This window comes from Ascoidea rubescens, assembly GCF_001661345.1.
Source record: "Ascoidea rubescens DSM 1968 unplaced genomic scaffold ASCRUscaffold_13, whole genome shotgun sequence".
Classification (NCBI taxonomy): Eukaryota; Fungi; Ascomycota; class Saccharomycetes; order Ascoideales; family Ascoideaceae; genus Ascoidea; species Ascoidea rubescens.
The window spans coordinates 420,481-440,410 of NW_017962925.1; the positions used below are offsets into that span (position 1 = coordinate 420,481).

Here is a 19,930-nt window from a genome sequence, read left to right on the forward strand (position 1 = left end):
AATAAGAGATTAAATGGTTGAGAAATCGAGATAGTGTGATATAATGATAATACGAGAATTTAAGTGTGAGCATTAAAATAGTATAAATAAATAGAAAAAAGATGAAATATAGATTATAGATTGTAGAATATAATGAATTATGGCTAGGAACTGGATAAAGTGAGTTAGAAAGAAAAAAAAAAAAGAAAGAAGAAAGAAAAATGGAAAATAGATTGGCTTTTATAATAAAATTTGGGATGAAATAAAAAGAAGAGAATAAAAAGGAAGATAAAATGATTAAATTAAATTGCATTACATTGATTTAACTTAACGGTTTATCAATTTATTAATTTATTATTTAACTATTTAATAAGCTTGATTGAAAAATTAATTAATTCTAACCAAGGAAAAAGAATGGGGATTAGTTTTTTATTAATTTAATTTTATTTTTTTTCAAAATTATTACAAGTAATTCTAATAAATTCCCATTAATTCTGGTTGATTTAGTTTTAAATTGAATGGAAAACTAATTTTTATTGTAAGTTTCACGAAGAAAAATAATAAAATTAGAAATAACTCAGTTGGTGAAGAAGAAATCAATTGGAATTTCAAAACTGGATTAAAATACAAACAAAATAAAATTAAATTGACCAAATTATTAAACAGAAGCTGGGAAAATAAGGGAATTTCCAAAAATTTCCAAAATTAGTAAAACATACGCACAATGATGCACAGAAGTAGACTTCTGAGTGCACACATACACGCATTACGCATACCAAGTACATATTCTTATACAATAGTGCAGGGAAAATGAGCAGTTGCTTAGTCAACAGCAAGGTGCTGCGGATGAAACCCGGTACACGAAATTTTACTTGTGTAAACCGTAAAATAGTTGAGTCGGCCAATCACAAGCAGACATTTTCTGGAAAGAGAGTCGGGATTATGAAGAGAGTGAAAAAAAGAAAAAAATAGCAACCAATTTGAAACTGGAGAGAACCAGCTCGCTTAGGCAATATAAAAATAAACAGAACAAGAGTCCGAGTAGAGAACAGTTTCAAAATGAGCAAACTTCTCCAGAAGATCATAAGAAGAAACATAGAAGAATGAGAATCTGAGATGGGTGATTCTTCTACTGGTGGCAGTGGGTGTGGTTTTTGCTGGAAGCTGAAACCATCAGACGTAAAACCTGTCAGGAGTTCATTCTGAGGCGCATGTGTGCATGTGGTGAACAGCGGTACAGTGTTCTCAGTACTCATAGGAAAGAAATTTTTGAAACTGGAGAGATTCAGGGCCATCAAAGGAAAACAATAGAATGATTAGAATTTTCTCCTAAATATTCAGGCTAGCCTTGACGATGCTTTGGCTGTTAATGGCAGACAGAACCAATAAAGAGCCATTAATTCAACATAAGTGAGCAGATCTAAAACAAAAAAAACCAGTTCTTAAATGAGTTAATTTTGATTTAAATAATATTCAAGTAAATATTGAAGCGAAAGAGTGGAATAAGAACATAGAAGGGAAACCAAGATGCTTTCCATCTCGAGACTCGATCCCTATTGTCATCAACTTGGGACTTAACCAAACTTCAAAACTCTAAACAAGGATTATCAAAAATTATGCTGCGTGTATCTGCATTTGCAAACACTTCAAGTGTGTTCTTGCTGCAATTTGAGTTTGCTATTTGGTCGTGTTAATTGGGACCTCGTAGTTTGTTTTTGAGAATGGTGCTTTTGGATTGGTCAGTTAGAACAAAAACAGTAAACTTGCGAGATCCAGTAAGCGGTGCAAATATAGGAATTGTATAAAAAACGTAGAAAATATAGGAAATATGGCGAAACTTAGTCCACAATTAGAAATTCAAAACAAAAACTAGAAATGATTCCATAATTATAAATGAAAAAATTTTCAATTAGAATTTTCAATTAAAAGTTTCGGTGAAAATTTTATTTAAAAATTTTCGATTAAATTTGATAAACATGAATTTATATGAAAATCATTCACTGCAGTTTAACTTTTCCCAAAAGGTTTTTTGATGAGATTCAAGGATGAAATTTTATCTCAATCTAGCCTGTGAAAGCTTTAAATCACAAAAAATGTGTTAATTTAGGTAGATTTGAATAAATTATTTAATATTTTAATGCTTTTGTAGCCTAATATTCTGCTTTGATTATTATTAAGCTATCAATGTTAAAGCAAATAATAATTTGATAAATAATAATAGGAAAACTAATTTTCTCTGAAAAATTTAAGACAGCTAATTGAACAGGTACTTGTTCTTTACTTGTATCATCCAGATATTGCTATTATTACTGTTTTTGTCGATATTGTTTTTGTTATTATTATCATCACAGCAGCAATAACACTATCAATGAACGACTAAAATTGGTACCCAATCGTATTAATAGCAGGCGACGACTGACCAAATCCACAGTGCTTGTATTAGTAAACTGGAAACGTAACACAAACACGCTTGAAACAACTCAGACTCCTCCATGAAAAGCTGAGCTGTATTTCATCATTGCTATTACCACCATTTCCCATTAAATCACCATTCGACGCTTGGAAAAAGTGAATCTTATTTAGTTCACCCGCTGTTTCCAATGGTGAGCGCAAAAAGCAAAATTACACAGCTACACAAATTTGCCCTGATCGATTCTCGTAAATGCTCGGAATTTTTGCAATTTCATCTTCTTTCACTTCCACTATGTTTTCTAATTTCAGATGCGCATGTAGGATGTGGACTGTGCAGAAGTATGCGTGCAATCTCACACCCAAAAGTATGGAATAAAAAAACCTGGAAAAGTTTGGGCGAAATGAGAAAGCAGTGGCAATTGAAAGGCTTTTTCCGTTGCCAGTTCTTTTCCCGCTGATAACAGTTGCTTCTCCAACAGCTGTTGGTTATGACCAACAATACGCAATCACACTCGTCCTTCAAGGAGATTATCTTTTGAGATTATCTTCTGAAGATCATACTCTTGCTGATCATTTGTAGTTTTATAATATTTAACACCTTTTAAATTACTTTTTGGTGGTTCATACATTACCAGAAAACCAGTTTTTAGCAATCTACTTTGCTTATCACTACCATTGAGTAGTTTTGTAAGACACCTTATTGTAAATCTTTTCTTTGTCCATTTTCCAATCTATCATGGCTCATTTCCATTTAATTCAACTATCCAAACATCTTATATTTCACCCACTTGTTCATCTGAATAACAACAGTTCGACAATTGGGTCCACAGCATATAGATCTTGTCTATTCAAACTTGAGTCTTTATCAGCATCCAGAATGTCCAAATAAGTCGCACTCAATAAATCCAAATATCCAGGCCATTGGCTCAGTTAAAAATAATCCCTAGTTAATCTCACCACCGATCTAGAATTTGGCAAGTTTAAACTTGCAACTTTTGAGAGGTTATATATTATGAAACAATTCATCGAATTTTGTCTTTTACATTATCTTGTCAAAGATAATTCAGTTACTTAATTCAATGATCGGATTTGTTTTGAATAAAGTAAGTAAAATGCTCTTCTCCACTGCCTACAGTTTCAAAATCTTCTTTCCAATCCAATCTCCAACCCAATGCCTATTGTAAAAAGTTTTCTTTACTATTTGAAAAGCATGATACACCAAAAACCACTCCAATAACAACACAACAGTAACTCAACAGCAATTCAAAAGCAATATCTAGCAATCAGCTATATACCCCTCCCCCAATACAACGCTCCATCCAGCAACATCAGGAACAAGAACAGCAATCAACCAGCATCCACAGCAAACATATGAACATCCAACATCCAGAATCAGCTTCCGGAGTCACATGCACACATACAACCTCCATTTCTGCAAAATAGGATAATCTTCTGGACTGCTTTGAATCTGACATCTTTATCACCTATCTATAGTTCTTTATTGATAGCCCACACTCTGTTTCTGTTTACTTACTATCTCATCATTGTTTATTCCAATTTATTTTGTTTTCTTTTGTCTATCATATTTTATTCTATCTAATATCGTATAACCCAGTCGTCACTACTATCGATCCAGTATCCACTTATATTATTTTCCCTATTATTTTTCTTATATTCTATTAATCTATTCAATCATTCTATTGTTCTATCTTAGCTTAATTCATACTAATAACATTTATAATTATCTACAATTTTTATAATAATAATAATAATAATAATAATAATAATAATAATAATAATAATAATAATAATAATAATAATAATAATAATAATAATAATAATAATGTCTGCTCCAAGATCATCAATAGCCTCTGATACTCCTCGTTTTGCTCAGTTCAAACTAGTATTATTAGGTGAATCCGCTGTTGGTAAATCCTCCATAGTTCATAGATTCGTTAAAGATCAGTTTGACGAATTCAGAGAATCAACTATAGGTGCAGCCTTTTTAACTCAAACCGTCTTATTACCAAATAATATAACCATCAAATTCGAGATTTGGGACACTGCAGGTCAAGAACGTTATAAATCTTTAGCACCAATGTATTATAGAAATGCAAATTGCGCAATTATAGTCTACGATATCACTCAAGAATCCTCCTTAGAAAAGGCAAAACAATGGGTAAAGGAACTACAACGACAGGCTAATCAAGATATAATCATTGCATTAGCAGGCAATAAATTGGATTTAGCGGAATCTGATCCTTCAACGAGAAAAATTAAAAAAGAAGATGCTTTCACTTATTCAAGAGAAGAAAATTTATTATTCTTTGAAGTCAGTGCAAAAACTGGTGAAGGTGTCAAAAATATCTTCCAAAGCATCGCCAAAAAATTGCCAATTGATGATTTCAAACCTGCTTCATCCAATGCTAATTTGAGAAATTCAAGACATAATCTAGGTGTCGATTTATCGAGATCCTCAATCAACCAATCTTCATGTAATTGTTAATTAATTAATTAAAAGTTATAAATTATAAGTTATAAATAAATAAACAAATAAATAATGCTTTTTTTTTTCTTTTTTTTTCTTCATTCTTTTGTTATTGTTTTTTTTTTGAATTATTTTGAATCATTTGAAGGGTTTTTATATATAATAGTTTATTTTATTTATCTTATTTTATCTTATTTTATCTTATCTTATCTTATTTTATTTTATTTTATTTTATTTTATTTTATTTTATTTTATTTTATTTTATTTTATCTTATTTTATCTTATTTTATCTTATTTTATCTTATTTTATCTTATTTTATCTTATTTTATCTTATCTTATTTTATTTTATTTTATTTTATTTTATTTTATTTTATTTTATTTATCTTATTTTATCTTATTTTATCTTATCTTATCTTATTTTATTTTATTTTATTTTATTTTATTTTATTTTATTTTATTTTATTTTATTTTATCTTATTTTATCTTATTTTATCTTATTTTATCTTATTTTATCTTATTTTATCTTATCTTATCTTATCTTATCTTATTATGTTACCAATTTTTCTTATTCTTTCTTAGTTAATCTATTCTTAGAGTGCTATTTTTTTTTTTTAGTTTCAATTGAATTAAATTTTTGGGTTTTACTATTAACTGTTCTTCTGTATTAAACTTTTAAAGATTATATTAAATTAAATTAAAGTAAAGTAGAAAAAAAAAAAAGAGGGAAAGTAAAGAAAACTATATAGAATAGATAGATTATAGTAAGTAACTAGATCAGTAGACTGATCAAAATAAAATAATAACAAATATAATTAAAATGTTTTAACATAAGAAAAACAAGCAGTTAAATAAAAAAGAACAATTAATGAATAAAAAAAAAAGGATAAAGGGCTAGAGAAGTAGACAGATAAAAATATTTTATATTTTAATTTTATTCAAGAAACCTTTTAATACAAAAAAAAAATTTCAATTGAAATTATTTTATTATTTTATTGTTTTATTGTTTTATTATGAAAATTTCATTGTCTTTTTGTTTATGAAATAGTACATCCACCACAGCATCCCAGATCAGAATCTTCGGTTCTTTGAGCATTGTTAGCATTATTATTATTGGTATTAGTATAGTTTGGGTTAGGTTGATTTTGGTTGAATGAGCCTAGAGTAACAGCAGCAGCAGTTTGAAAGACTTGTTGAACACCTGAATTAGTTAAGGCAGAACATTCAAGGTAAGCAACAGCACCCAATTGTCTTGCAACATTGGCACCTTGTTCAGAAGATACAAAGGATGATGGAGGTAAGTCGGATCCAGATTCTCTCACATCTTTTTTACAACCAACCAAAATTATTGGAACTTGAGAAACATGTTGTCTGATTTCTACAAACCAACGTTCTGACGCATTTCTTAGAGTATCATCAGAATCAATTGAGAAACATAGCAAGATGACATCAGAATCAGGATAAGCTAAGGGTCTTAAACGATCAAAATCTTCTTGACCAGCAGTATCCCATAAACTCAAATTAATTTCATAGGTTCTGTCATTTTGTTCAACTTGAATTATCTTTGAGCTTTCTTCAAAGACAGTAGGGATATATTCTTTGGGAAATTTGCCTTCAACAAAAGTGGTTAAAAGACAAGTTTTACCACAAAAACCATCTCCAACAATAACCAATTTCTTGTCAATTTGCATTTTGAACAGGTTAGATTAAGTAGGTGGATAAAAACAGATCAGTAAACAAGTAAACAAACAAATGATGAGTCAATAGGTGAATAGGAAATAATAGGGCAAAACAGCGAAGGAGGTAAGTAGGTGAGTATGAAAAATGGCCCAGCAAAATGAAAATGGCAGAAGAAAGAAAATAAAAATTCAACAAATGAGGTGTCTCCAGATAGTTTCCAGCAGAAGATGAACAATTACTTTAATATATATTGAAATACTTTCACAGACTTAAAGCGATAGTGTTTTGATGCTAACAAGACCTCAGCACCAGCTTCATTACCAACTTTTGATCACCTCAAGCCCTTTTTGGCGTACATTCTGCTGGATACTTTCAAGCCGGTCCGCTTGTGAGGGGCATAAGCTTGCTCAATTCATGTTGCAAAACAACATCCAAGCAAAAAGTTTTGCAATAACAGGTAATTGTACCCTAGCTCATTCTCGCGCATATATACTTATATATGCGCGCAGAGATGCATGTGAAATAGCATATAATTGCATATATGAAACTCGCGTGTAGAAACGCCATTCTGCAGTAGTGTATTCCACGATTATGGTAGCACCGTGCTGATGGTTATTCGGACTCCGGACGTTATTCTGCGCAGGGATGCAGCACCGGCGAATGGGACGGCGCCAAAATGCTCGCGCAATTCTATTGGCTCCGGGCGGTTGTGGAGCGCTTTTCGGCCGATGGTGGAGGCTCGTCTCTTGCTGACAATATATATATGGGCATTGGCTGGGTCTTCTTCGTGTGCTGTTTCTGCTGAGCGACGCTTCTGGATATAGCTTTTGTCCATATAATGCGACTGCTGGGCTGCTGTTCTATTGGTCATTTCTATTTCTTTGTCATCGGCTGTTGTTTTGTTTAATGGTGCTCTTATAGTGTCTACAAACTACTAATTTTAACCCAAAGATCGCAAACAAAAAAAACAGAAACAGAAATTGTTTTAATAGCCATGTTCAGGTCTTCCTTTCTTTCTTTCGGTTCTGCTGCTTCTCTTCCTGCTTCCCAGTTCACCTTGACTTCCAAGTCATGTTCGATCAAAGTTGTTCTTCGCCGCAACTCCTCCATCGCGGATCATATTTTACCCCAGAAAATCCTACCCTCTGATTCCGTAGCTGATTTTGTTGACAAACATGCTCCTTCTCTAACTAAGGATGCTTCAAAGAATCCACTATCTGAGTATGACAGGTTAGTCAAAATAGGCAGATTAAAAAATGATGAGTACCAGCGAGAGATTATATCAAATTTATCCAGTTTGCATTCTTCTTTAATCAACTACACTCCACCAAAGATCAATATTCCTGATATATCTGTCAGAAATAGTAAATTCAATTTTAAACTAAAAAATCCCTTTAGTTTTTTACTAAAAAATAAAAATTCAGATAACCAAAATGTTACCTCTCAAGATCAGTCAAATATTCCCCCAGGTATTTATCTTTATGGTGACGTAGGATGTGGAAAAACAATGTTAATGGACTTATTTTATTCTACGATTCCAATCCATTTATCCAAAAAGAGAATTCATTTCCATCAGTTTATGCAAAATTTACACAAAAGATCCCACCAAATAATAAAGAAACATGGTTCCAATGATTTTGATACCATTCCAATACTATCTGCCGAAATAGCTCAATCTGCTACTGTCTTATGTTTTGATGAATTTCAGGTCACTGACGTAGCTGATGCAATGTTATTAAGAAGAGTCCTACTAAGAACTCTTCGTCCTGACCATGGTCTCATTCTTTTTGCCACTTCAAACAGAGCTCCCGATGATTTATATATCAATGGAATCCAAAGACAATCTTTTATCCCCTGCATCAAATTAATCAAAAACAGAACTTCTGTCATATATTTGAACTCTCCAACTGATTACAGAAAGATTCCAAGACCGGTATCAAACGTCTATTGGTATCCCAAACCGGGTGTTTCTTACGAATCTTCAGCTGCTAAGGGTCAAGCTCAAAAACATGTCGATGAATGGTATGACTATTTCACTCAGGGCCATCCTCCAGAACATAACGTTGAATTAACTATTTGGGGTAGAAAATTAATTGTTCCAAAATCAAGTCCTCCAAATGTTGCTCAATTCACTTTTGAAGAATTATGTGCTAGACCCTTATCTGCAGGTGATTATCTAACTTTAGCTCAAAATTTCACTTCCTTTATCATCACTGATATTCCATATTTATCCATTGATGTAAGAGATAAAGTTAGAAGATTCATTACTTTCTTAGACGCAGTGTATGATAACAATGGAAGAATAGCTGTTACTGCTGTTGCTCCTTTTGATGACTTATTCGTTGAACCCGAATTGGTCGATTCTTACGGTTTTAAATTGAAAAAATCGGAAATTGAAGCCAAAGAAGAAACTTTAGATGAAGATTTAGATAACGATATATTAGTTAAAAAACACGGTTTTGATAAAAAAATTGCTAAAAAAGCTGCTTTTTTTGCTGTCGATGAAGAAAGATTTGCTTTTGCAAGAGCTTTAAGTCGTTTACATCAAATGAGTACAACTGACTGGGTTGAAAAAGAAAGAGTTCACTAACTATCATAATAAATCATTTTTCAATTCGGTTTCAATTCAAATTTTATCTTAAAATAATGTATCTCAAATAAAGATATCCTAATTTAATTCAATTTAATTTAAATTATAAATTTATTACCCAATATTTAACACTAATCTTTAATACTTTAATACTTTATTCTTTATTCTTTATTCTTTATTCTTTATTTATTTTTATGATTTTATGTTTTTTTTTGGTTAACTTATCTTTGTTTATGCTGATTATATGATTATTTTATTTTATTTTATTTTATTTTTTGACTTTTTAATTTTTTTATGAATCTTCTATAGACCAAGAAATTCACTTGACAATAATAATAATAAAGATATCAATATTCATATTATATATTATATATTATATATTCTAATACAAAACCATATACATTTACACATTGAAAAATAAAATAAAATTAGTCGCTAGAAGCATTTTCTTCTTCTCTCCCTTCGTCACCACTATCATCTTCATCTTCATTCAATGGATTTTCAAAAAAATTCTGATAATCAACCAATGAGTTATTTGATAATCCTAACTTAACCCCTATAGCTCTCTTCATTTTTATCATTTCTTTGAATGTATTTTCATCCCCATAATTTAGTTCAAATTCTCTCCATTCTTTCCAGTATTTTTCATAAATTTTCCCATTTTCTTGTAGTGGGGAAGGTTTTAATAATAATTCGCAGCCATATTTTAATAATTCTCGACCTCTAACAACTTCCCCTAATTTAACTTCAAAATTCTTAAAGCTTAATACAAATTTTATAATATAATTATTTGGCAAATCCTCATGAGAAATAATGTTTTCATATATTATTCGTGCTTCATTGAAATTTTTAAATTCAATTGTCTTTTGAATTAAAATCTCATAGAAATTAAAAATATCTTTATAAATTTTTTCCTTAATCTCCAATGAATTATTTATTGAAATCTGACTATCCAACCACTCATGTAACTGCTTAATTCCTTCCCCATATATTTTTAAAGACCTAGATGATAACCCATTTTGTTGTTCAAAATCTGCATATAATAAATAAATAGGCTTGACCAAATCGCCAGAACATTCATTAATAGCTTGTTCAAATAAATCTCTAATTCTCTCAATTGAAATAAAATTCTCCATTTTTTTCTGTTTCATTTGCTTGAATCTTAAAAGAATCTTTCCTAAATAAATATTATAAATCTCAAATTTTATTGGAAAATAGTTAAATTTATCCAACCCAATCTCAAAAATTTTAAAGCTTTTTTCAAAATTTTGATTATCCCATAAAAAATTAATATAATTGATTAATATAACTGGAGTTAATATCTTAAGATTCATTATTTCTTCATAAACTTTGCAAGTCTCTTGAAAATCATTGGATGATTCAATTAAATCCAAATAAAATGACCATAATTTAACTGATTTATGGATCTTGTAAGCAGCTGGAATTTTATCATCAAAAAATCGTATCTGATCTTCAACCTTTCCTATGTTTTTAAAAGTGGGTTTTACTAAACTACTTTTGATAATATTGATTGCATTTTCAAAACATTTATCAACCTCTTCTTCGGTACTTGCGTCAATTGTTAATTCCATATCTGCCCAAGCTAAGTATATTTCAACTAAATCATTTGAATTCATAAAAGGAACTTTTGTTGCAGTACTAAATATTGATCTTGCTGTGAAATAATCCTTATTTGATTGATAAACTTTTGAATAATCAATCCATATTTGTTCTAAACCTGTTGTTTGCTTAAATTTTGCGTTTTCAATTTCCTCAATTTTTTCAAAATTATTTAAGTCATCATTTGTATTTTCATTATCTAAATCATCATTATTTGTATTTGAATCGTTATTTTCATTGTCATCATCATAATTTTCATTTTTATGAGCTAATTTAGGATCAATCTTTGTTATTGCTTCTACATAGATATTTAATAAATCATTTAAATTTTTATTGTTTTTTTCCTTTTTCTTGTAAAAATTAATCTTTTTCAACCAAATGGTACAATTATTGATATCCTGTTTTAATAGAATATCATAAATAAATAGATTTCTATTTTCTAATAATTTTTCAAATTGATCCATATTTAAATCGATTTGAATATTGATATCGTCAATTTGTCTTTGTAAATCATTTCTAGCTGTTAGATTAAAGCTATGCTTTTTTAAAAGTTTTTCTTTAGAATTTAAGGATTTGATTTGATTTTTAATTATATTTTCTTTAAACTCAAGAAAACTTTCATAAATTAGTTTAAAATCTTTAATTGTTAGACAGATTTTTAAATTTTCAACAAATATATTATTAACTTTTATAAAATTTTTTCTAATCAAAAAATAATTTGATAATTTTATTATTATAAACCCCAATCGATTTTTATATTTTCTTATCAAGTTATTTAAAAATACTTCAATTAATAAATCAAATTTAACTAATTCATTTGAATGATTTTGATTTTGATTGTGATTATTTTGGTCACCATCATTTATCAATTCTTTGACATAATTAGTCAAAATATCAGCATATTGTAGATAAAGATCTAATTGAGATTTTCCAAGCGCCGATACAAAATTTGAATTGTTTATTATATATTTGTCAAAAATTTTTAAAGAATTTTTATAATCATTTAGATCTAGTAATTTCTGTAAGATTATTTCCAATTTATCAGGATAATACTGCAAGTACCTTAGATAAATTCTTGAAGATAATGATTTAATATTTTCACGATCAACAGGATTTATTGAGTTTATCTTGTTTCTATAGCTTTGTTGAGTTTGATTAGGGACATCATCATCCATATCATTTTCCAATTGGTTGTTGTCTGTCCCAGTTAATTCAGTGTTTTGATTGTTAGATTTATTTGGAATTGCAAAGGCATTGAGCAATTTTTCATCGAATTCAAGATAAAGATTCCATATCAAATCATGTTGAGTCAAGGGCAAAGATTGAAAGGCTTGATTAAAAGTTTTTCTTATTAGAGATAGATTGTAAAATTGATAAGTTATTAAGAAATTTAAATAATTAAACCAAATGTAGGGGAATTTGTTTAAATTTAGTAAAGCCAAATTAAAAATTTTATTAATTTTTGTGAAATTGCTTTTAAATTTCAAAGGATTTAAATTTTTAACTAAAGATATTCTTAGATTTAAATAGATATTCCATAGTTTATAGGATCTCTTTAAATGATTGCAGGCTCTTTTTAGTATGTAAATTTGATGATTGATCAATTTCTTTTTTTCAATATTGTTATCTTTTTGATTCAGTTGATCTAGTTCATCTAATTGATTTTTCTTGAAATTATAATAATTTAGCCAGTTATTCAATTCATAGGGGTCTTTTATTAATTCTAATTCGTAGGAAATGTCGTTATCAGATAAAAAGTCCAAGTTATAAGAGGTGGCTACTGCTGGTAAAGTATCGTTATCCATATTAAGAAGAAATAAAAGTATATAGTTTAAAGAGAGATTGAAAGTGAAGTGAGAAATAATTTAGGTTAGATTTAACTGAAATAATTTTCGTCCAATCACATGAGAGTAAGAATTTTAGTGTATATTTTTTTTTGTTTTTAGAAATGACATAAATATCTAAGAATGCTATATATGATATAAATACTTAAAAATCAAGAGTGATAATTTTAATTTGAGATAGATGAATCTTTTTTTTTTTTGTTATTGTTTTAAAAAGACTCAGTGAGAGCTAATTCATATGCAAAGGCAGTTGTTAATTTAACAAATTCAGCCATATGATCGAAATCTAATCTATCGACAGTGTCTTTTGTTGAATGAATATATGGGTTTGAGTACTCGAATTCACTCTCAATGACAAAAGCACTTGGATAGCCAAAATGTGTAGCACTACCATGGTCTGAGCAAGCATAACCACATTTAGTTTCGGTATATGGAATTGAGCAAAATTGATTGATTACCAATTTAACAAATTGATTTAGATTATCATTAGTATAATCTGTGATTAAACCCATTGATTCTATTTTATTATTTGATAGTGTTTTTTCAGTATAACCAGTCATATCCTGTTGTAACATTGCTACGACTTTTAAGTTTTTTGATTTATATGAATTGAAAATATCAGCTGAACCTAATAGACCACCTTCTTCTGCAGAGTAAAAGTGGAATTGGAGAGTATTGATTGGGGATAAATCGGATAAGATTATTAATCTCAATACTTCAAGACAAGTTATAGTACCACTTCCATCATCATCAGCACCTGGGGCACCTAAAAAGGATGGAAATAGAAGGTTTGTTGAGTCTTGATGAGAACCAATGATTATAATGGTTTCCTTGTCTTTGTTCTTATGATTGTGGTATATACCAGGGATAGTGACAATAGTTGAGTATTGTGGCCATGAATGATGGAATTCATTCACAAAGGCATTTTTGGATGTGTTTAAATTGAGTATATCAACAATCTGATCCTTTAACCAGTTGGCACTTTTTAAACCGTTATCGCTTTTATAGTATCTTGTATAAAATGAGGAGAACTTAACCAAATTGTTATACAAATTATTTTTGTTAACTTCTTTTAAAACAACGTCGATTTCAGATTTATAGGCTATACTTTTTGGATATTGATAGTCTGGAACATCAAAAGAAGCAAATCTTGGTCTGCCTATACCTTTATCATTGGCACTGTCACTATTGGAGACAAAAAACGAGCTGTAGGCTTCAGAGTCAGACAATTCTGTTATATCGAAAAAGTTGATGTTTTTTCTCTTGAAATTCAATTTCTCTCTTTCTGTGACAACGATTGGGTCTTCGAACTCAGAGAGTTTGATCACTCGTAGCTCGTTATCATTTTCTGAGGCAAAAAGACTGGCGATGGAGTTGTCGAGGAGAGAGTTATAATAAAGAGGAAACGAGTGGATGGAGACCAAAAAGAAACCAAAGCAAGCGATAAGCAAACTACCGCCTATTCTAGAATGCATTGTCTTCCTGGTTGTGAGAAGCAGAAGCAGCAGAAATAACAGAAACAGAAGAAGCAGAAGAAACAGAAGAAACAGAAGAAGAGACCCACCAGTCACAAAATGGCCTCTTCCGCTTTGGGTTACCCGCCCACTACACCGGTTTTTTTCACAGCACAAAACCGGCGAGAGGAATTTGGTGCCACTGGGGACGTTTTCTCTACACCAGACGAAGCTCACCAACACCAACAACACCAGAATGGCTGCTCCAGAGGCTGATATTGATGCTACAAAGCTCTTGTCCAATCTTTCGCTTGCCGCAGACGCCAAAACAACCGATTCTGCTCTTGGTTCAGCACCAAAACCCACCCCTGCTGCTGAAGAACCACCAAAGGATGCCCCAGTGGAATCCCAGCTAATAACCTCTTCCTACGAGGTCAAAGTCAAGCTATCTGATATCCAAGCTGACCCCAATTCTCCCTTGTTTTCTGTCAAATCCTTTGAAGAATTAGGATTGTCGCCTGAATTGTTAAAGGGTTTATATGCCATGAAATTTTCAAAACCATCAAAGATCCAAGAGAAAGCCTTGCCTTTATTGATCAATGATCCTCCAAAGAACTTCATTGGCCAATCCCAGTCTGGTACTGGTAAAACTGCTGCTTTTTCTTTAAACATGTTATCCAGAGTTGATCCCAGTTTAAACAAAGTCCAGTGTGTTTGTCTTTCACCTGCAAGAGAATTGTCTAGACAAACGTTGGAAGTTATTCAAACCATGGGCAGATTTACAAAGATCACAACTAAATTGGTTGTTCCAAATTCCTACGAAAGAAACACTCAAATTAATGCACACATTTTAGTCGGTACCCCAGGTACTTTATTAGATTGTATCCGAAGAAAACATATCGATTTATCTGCTTTAAAAGTCTTTGTTTTAGACGAGGCCGATAATATGCTAGATTTGTCAGGACTAGGTGATCAATGTAAAAGAATCAAAAAACTTTTACCTGTCAATACTCAATTGGTTCTATTTAGTGCCACTTTTCCTGATAAAGTCCGAAAATTTGCTGAAAAATTTGTTCCAAATGCAAACTCTTTAGAATTAAAACATGAAGAATTAAATGTTGATGCAATCAAACAGTTATATATGGATTGCGATGATGATCAAAATAAATATGAAGTATTATCCAATCTATATGGAATATTAACAATTGGTTCTTCAATTATTTTTGTTCAAACAAAGGATACTGCAAATAAATTATATTTTTCAATGAAAAAGGATAACCATTCAATCTCATTATTACATGGAGATTTAGATCATGCCGAAAGAGATAGACTAATTGATGATTTCAGAGAAGGCAGATCAAAAGTCTTGATTACAACTAATGTTTTAAGTAGAGGTATTGATATACCTTCGGTTTCAATGGTTGTCAATTATGATTTACCTGTTGATAGAAACGGTTTAGCTGATCCCTCAACTTATTTACATAGAATTGGTAGAACTGGTAGATTTGGTAGAGTCGGTGTAAGTATAAGTTTAATCAGCGATAGACAATCTTATAAAGTTTTAAATGATATTAGAAAATATTTTGGAAATATTGAAATGACAAGAGTTCCAACTGACGATTGGGAAGAAGTTGAAAGAATTGTCAATGCAGTTCTTAAAAGTTAATAAAATATTAAAATATTAAAATATTAAAATAAAATGTGTTATATCTAATAATCTCTCATTTCTCATTTCTCATTTCTTATTTCTCATTTCTCATATCCTATTTCTAGTTTATATTTTTTTATTTAGTTAATAATTAATACTATTTCAAAAAAAAATATAAAAACATAAAATGAAATGGGATGAAATATACTACTTTATTAGTATACTGATGCTTTCAATATTTGTTTATAAAAGAATATTTATTATTATTAAATGTTTATGGTTATAGTTATGGTTATAGTTGTTGTTTATTTTATTTTCATGTTCATTAGCATTGAATATTTATTGTAGGTTTATATAATTTATTGATTATAATTAATTTTATAATTAAATTTCATAGTCAATTTAGGATATAATCAAAATAAAATTAAAGTTAAATTGAATCTTGGAGAACTTTGTTTAATTTAGCAATTTTGGAGGAAATAGATAAATCAACAGTTCTGTCTCCAACTTCAACAACTAAACCACCTAAAATATCTGGGTTGGTTTTATTGACTAATTTAAGAGTTTTACCTTCACCAACAAATGAGGATTTTGAAATTGCAGCTTCAATTCTTCTCAAGTATGCACGTTCTAAAGGTTGAACACTTGTAACAGTGGCTTCAATTAATCCATTGTGAGCATCGTTTAAAATTTGGAATTGAGAGTAAATAGAAGAAAATAAATCTAATCTGTTGTTTTCACTCAAAACTTTCAATAAATTGGAGACAGTTGTGTCTAAATTGGATGTCTTTTCAATGATAGTGTCAATAACAATAGTACGATCATTTGCTGATAAAGCTGGGTTGCTTAAAATAACACCAACTTTTTTATCAGTTTCAATCAATTTGAAGATTTTGCTCAATGATTGATAGGCTTTGTCAATTGTAGATTCCTTTGAAGCAGCTGAATATAAAGCTGTAGCATAAGTACCATCCAAACCAAATAATTGGACTGGTGGTTTGCTAGCAAAAACTCTTGTGTAGTGGAATGAACGAGTAAAGATTCTTGAAGCCATTATGTCACCCAGAAAAACTACTTTGTCAGAACAGTTAAAGAAAAAAAACTACCAACTCTTCAGTATCTGATCAAAAAACCAATATATTTAGCATCTCTGAAATTAACGCTATTGGTAAAAACTGGAAGGGTGAGAAAAGCAGAGAAGCACGTGGTTTCCAGCCAATCACAGCGTAGAAGTTCTGTCTGGAGCAGAAAAGCTGGGTGCAGGATGGGTTCCTGTTTAGAGAAGACATGTGACCGGCCGATTTTTCAGACAGAAATTTTGAATTGAGAAGGAAATCGAGCTGATGGAGAGGTATTGTTGGTCGATTGACAAGAGAAAATGTTAGCTTTGAACAGACTAGCTGGTGTTGGGCCCAATTTTTTGGGCTTAGGAAGTACACCTGCTGTCTCGTGTGCTGTAAAGAGTGCCTATTTGGCTAGATCTTATGCCACTTATGGGAATAACAATAAGAACAACAAGGGCAGCAGGAACATCAAGAGCAACAACAAAAGCAATAAAAGCAGTAAAAACGCGGAAAATAAATACAATACCAGAAACAAAGAAGAACTGAAAAATGTTGTAAATAATGTCAGAGAAAATAAGCCTAAAGTTTCTTTGACCATTGAGGAGCAGTTGAAAAACATCAATTTCAATTCATTGGAAATAATAACCGAAAACACACATTTAACTGAGTTGGAAAATCTAGATAATTTGAATGAAAAGAGAAAATTACTAAGTAAAGAGCATGTCAGAATTAAGAAGCATAAACCAACAAATCCCGGTATTAGATGGTTTCGAAGACCTATTCATGAACATTTGCACAAGGGAAAGCCAATCAGACACTTGACCATTCCCAAAAAGCAATGGGGTGGTAGAAATAATTCTGGACAAATTACCGTTAGACATCGTGGTGGTGGTCACAGAAGAAGAATCAGAATTATAGATTATAATAGATGGGAATCTGGAAAACAGACCGTAGTTCGTATTGAATATGATCCCAACAGATCTGCCCATATCGCTTTATTGAAACACAACAAGACCGAAGAACTATCTTATATCATAGCTGGCGAAGGTCTCAGAGCTGGAGATACTGTGGAAAGTTTTAGAAAGGGTTTTGATAAGGATGTTGATGCCTCCTTATTAGCCTCTACAATTTGTGCAAAGGGAAATTGTTTAAAATTGTCAATGATTCCTGTGGGAACAATTATAAATAATATCGGAATACTTGAGAATGGACCTGCCAGATTTTGCAGAGGTGCCGGAACATTTGGTAGATTGATGCAAAAGATTCCTGAAAAGAATAGAGCTATTGTCAAACTTAAAAGTGGTGAGCTTCGTTATGTTTCATTGGAGGCCATTGCAACTATTGGCGTTGTTTCTAACGCTTCCCATCAACTAGAAATGTGGGGTAAAGCTGGTAGAGCAAGAAGAAGAGGTATCAGACCAACTGTTAGAGGTGTTGCTATGAACAAAAGAGATCATCCTCATGGTGGTGGTAGAGGTAAATCTAAATCCAATAAACTATCAATGTCTCCATGGGGTCAATTGGCAAAGGGTTATAAGACCAGGAGAGGTAAACACGTAAATAAGATGAAGGTCAAGGATAGACCAAGAGGCAATCAGCAATTGAGGGCATGATTTAAACATCTGTTGTATATTTGTTCAAACATAAAGATATATCTTTTGTATATATTCCATCCAATTAATTCGTTTAATTAATCTGTTCAGCAACTTGGTAATCGGAGATTACTGCCTAATTTGTGACCATATCTCCTGTAATCCTGCTATAACGAGGAAAACTCATGTGATATTACATACAGTGACAAGTTTTTCACTGTATGTATTTTGTAGATTTCCCGCAGGAGCAAGGTTTCTGGTTTCCGATTTAGATATGATAATAACCAAATTTTATTTAAGAAAAAGCGAATGAAAACGAGTTGAAAAAATTTCTAAAGGGGCATTATTGACATTGATTGACTCACATCATTGTTGCTATTCAGCTTGATTTGAGTGTTATTTGGTACGCTATATCACTGAAGTGGACTATAACATTATTTCAAAATGAGTTCAGACTCTACTTCCTCAGAAAGTGATTGCATTGATATCACTGCCGAATTTCTTCAAGCGGCTAAGAGTACGAATGTTCTTTTTTACTTCAATTCAATTTGTTGACCAACTTGATATATGTTTTTCAATTAAACTAACTTGTTTTTTTTTGGTTTTTTATTGCTTGTTAAAGACATCCCCAATGGCCAGGTTGTTAAAAGTGATTTATTTTCATTGCTTGAAGGAACGAGAGGATTGGAAATTTTGAATTTAAAACTTGACACAACATTAATCAAGTTATCTAAAGAGGAAGAAAATTTTAATACTGAGTTACCTTTAAATTTAGACTATACTTTATCAATTTGTGATAAGTTGTTAAGACACGTATTTCTTTGGCTAAATAATAGTACATTAACTTCGACGGTCTTATCCTGTCGTTATATGGAAAATTTATTGGTTAATTATTCTAAAAATGTTTTATTTGGTATAAATGTTTGTAATTTTTTTGATCCCGCAGATGATGAGATCAACATTATTATTGAAAAACAGCAAAACATTTCCCAAATTGCGAGAAAATTGAAGGATTATAATTTTCAATTAAAAAATAGAGAAAATAGAGAAAATAGTGAAAGTGAATTAATGAAAGAAATGAATGAGAATCAAAATTTAGTTTTGGTGCATAAAATTTTAAGATCATTTTTTTTAGGGATTTGTCATTTTATTTTATTTTCTTTAACATTATCCCATACCGGGTTATTATTGGAAGAAGAAGATATTAATACGCAATCAATGGATTTAACATTTTTGGATTATGTTGATTTAAAATTAATTTTGAAGGAAATTTCAAGTTCAATTGATTGGTTAGAAAATGAATTTAATTATGAGATGTCATCCGAAATTGATAAGATTGAAAATGTTGAATTGAAAGTGAAATTATTAAAGAATTTTTTAGTAATATGTAATGATTTATTGAAATTTAAACCATTATCATTAGCTAAATTTTCTGTTAAATTTGATGATTTCAATGAGAATATTGGTAATGATAATGATAATGATAATGATAATGATAATGATAATGATAATGATAATGATAATGATAATGATAATGATAATGATAATGATAATGATAATG

General features: G+C 30.5%; 9 protein-coding genes across 9 annotated transcripts; 5 read left to right on the forward strand and 4 right to left on the reverse strand.

Moving 5' to 3' along the window:
- Nucleotides 1–4,205: 4,205 nt before the first annotated feature.
- ASCRUDRAFT_77360 (Rab family GTPase) lies at nucleotides 4,206–5,022 on the forward strand. Its single transcript, XM_020193827.1, has one exon. The coding sequence runs from the start codon at nucleotides 4,235–4,237 to the stop codon at nucleotides 4,895–4,897; it is 663 nt and encodes a 220-aa protein (XP_020045606.1). The 5' UTR covers nucleotides 4,206–4,234; the 3' UTR covers nucleotides 4,898–5,022.
- Nucleotides 5,023–5,605: 583 nt separating this feature from the next.
- On the reverse strand, nucleotides 5,606–6,845 carry ASCRUDRAFT_77361 (Rho family protein). Its single transcript, XM_020193828.1, has one exon. The coding sequence runs from the start codon at nucleotides 6,566–6,568 to the stop codon at nucleotides 5,915–5,917; it is 654 nt and encodes a 217-aa protein (XP_020045607.1). The 5' UTR covers nucleotides 6,569–6,845; the 3' UTR covers nucleotides 5,606–5,914.
- Nucleotides 6,846–7,455: 610 nt separating this feature from the next.
- On the forward strand, nucleotides 7,456–9,277 carry AFG1 (Afg1p). Its single transcript, XM_020193829.1, has one exon. It carries the CDS (start codon nucleotides 7,552–7,554, stop codon nucleotides 9,145–9,147), a length of 1,596 nt encoding a protein of 531 aa, XP_020045608.1. The 5' UTR covers nucleotides 7,456–7,551; the 3' UTR covers nucleotides 9,148–9,277.
- A 285-nt stretch (nucleotides 9,278–9,562) lies between these two features.
- Nucleotides 9,563–11,385, reverse strand: SYF1 (mRNA splicing protein SYF1). Its single transcript, XM_020193830.1, has one exon. It carries the CDS (start codon nucleotides 11,229–11,231, stop codon nucleotides 9,576–9,578), a length of 1,656 nt encoding a protein of 551 aa, XP_020045609.1. The 5' UTR covers nucleotides 11,232–11,385; the 3' UTR covers nucleotides 9,563–9,575.
- A 1,444-nt stretch (nucleotides 11,386–12,829) lies between these two features.
- Nucleotides 12,830–13,951, reverse strand: ASCRUDRAFT_26716 (putative aminopeptidase; the record flags this gene model as incomplete). The annotated part of the gene is made up of 1 exon (XM_020189966.1): nucleotides 12,830–13,951. A coding segment is annotated over one exon (1,122 nt), but the record flags the coding sequence as incomplete, so codon positions are not given.
- Nucleotides 13,952–14,206: 255 nt separating this feature from the next.
- DBP5 (ATP-dependent RNA helicase DBP5) lies at nucleotides 14,207–15,936 on the forward strand. The gene has a single exon (XM_020193831.1). It carries the CDS (start codon nucleotides 14,322–14,324, stop codon nucleotides 15,729–15,731), a length of 1,410 nt encoding a protein of 469 aa, XP_020045611.1. The 5' UTR covers nucleotides 14,207–14,321; the 3' UTR covers nucleotides 15,732–15,936.
- A 207-nt stretch (nucleotides 15,937–16,143) lies between these two features.
- On the reverse strand, nucleotides 16,144–16,767 carry ATP5 (F1F0 ATP synthase subunit 5; the record flags this gene model as incomplete). The annotated part of the gene is made up of 1 exon (XM_020190817.1): nucleotides 16,144–16,767. One exon carries the CDS (start codon nucleotides 16,765–16,767, stop codon nucleotides 16,144–16,146), a length of 624 nt encoding a protein of 207 aa, XP_020045612.1.
- A 306-nt stretch (nucleotides 16,768–17,073) lies between these two features.
- RML2 (mitochondrial 54S ribosomal protein uL2m) lies at nucleotides 17,074–18,640 on the forward strand. Its single transcript, XM_020193832.1, has one exon. The coding sequence runs from the start codon at nucleotides 17,092–17,094 to the stop codon at nucleotides 18,388–18,390; it is 1,299 nt and encodes a 432-aa protein (XP_020045613.1). The 5' UTR covers nucleotides 17,074–17,091; the 3' UTR covers nucleotides 18,391–18,640.
- Nucleotides 18,641–18,813: 173 nt separating this feature from the next.
- On the forward strand, nucleotides 18,814–19,753 carry MAK10 (Mak10p; the record flags this gene model as incomplete). The annotated part of the gene is made up of 3 exons (XM_020192014.1): nucleotides 18,814–18,886; nucleotides 18,992–19,725; nucleotides 19,751–19,753. The coding sequence occupies 3 exons, from the start codon at nucleotides 18,814–18,816 to the stop codon at nucleotides 19,751–19,753; spliced, it is 810 nt and encodes a 269-aa protein (XP_020045614.1).
- Between the last annotated feature and the right edge of the window lie 177 nt (nucleotides 19,754–19,930).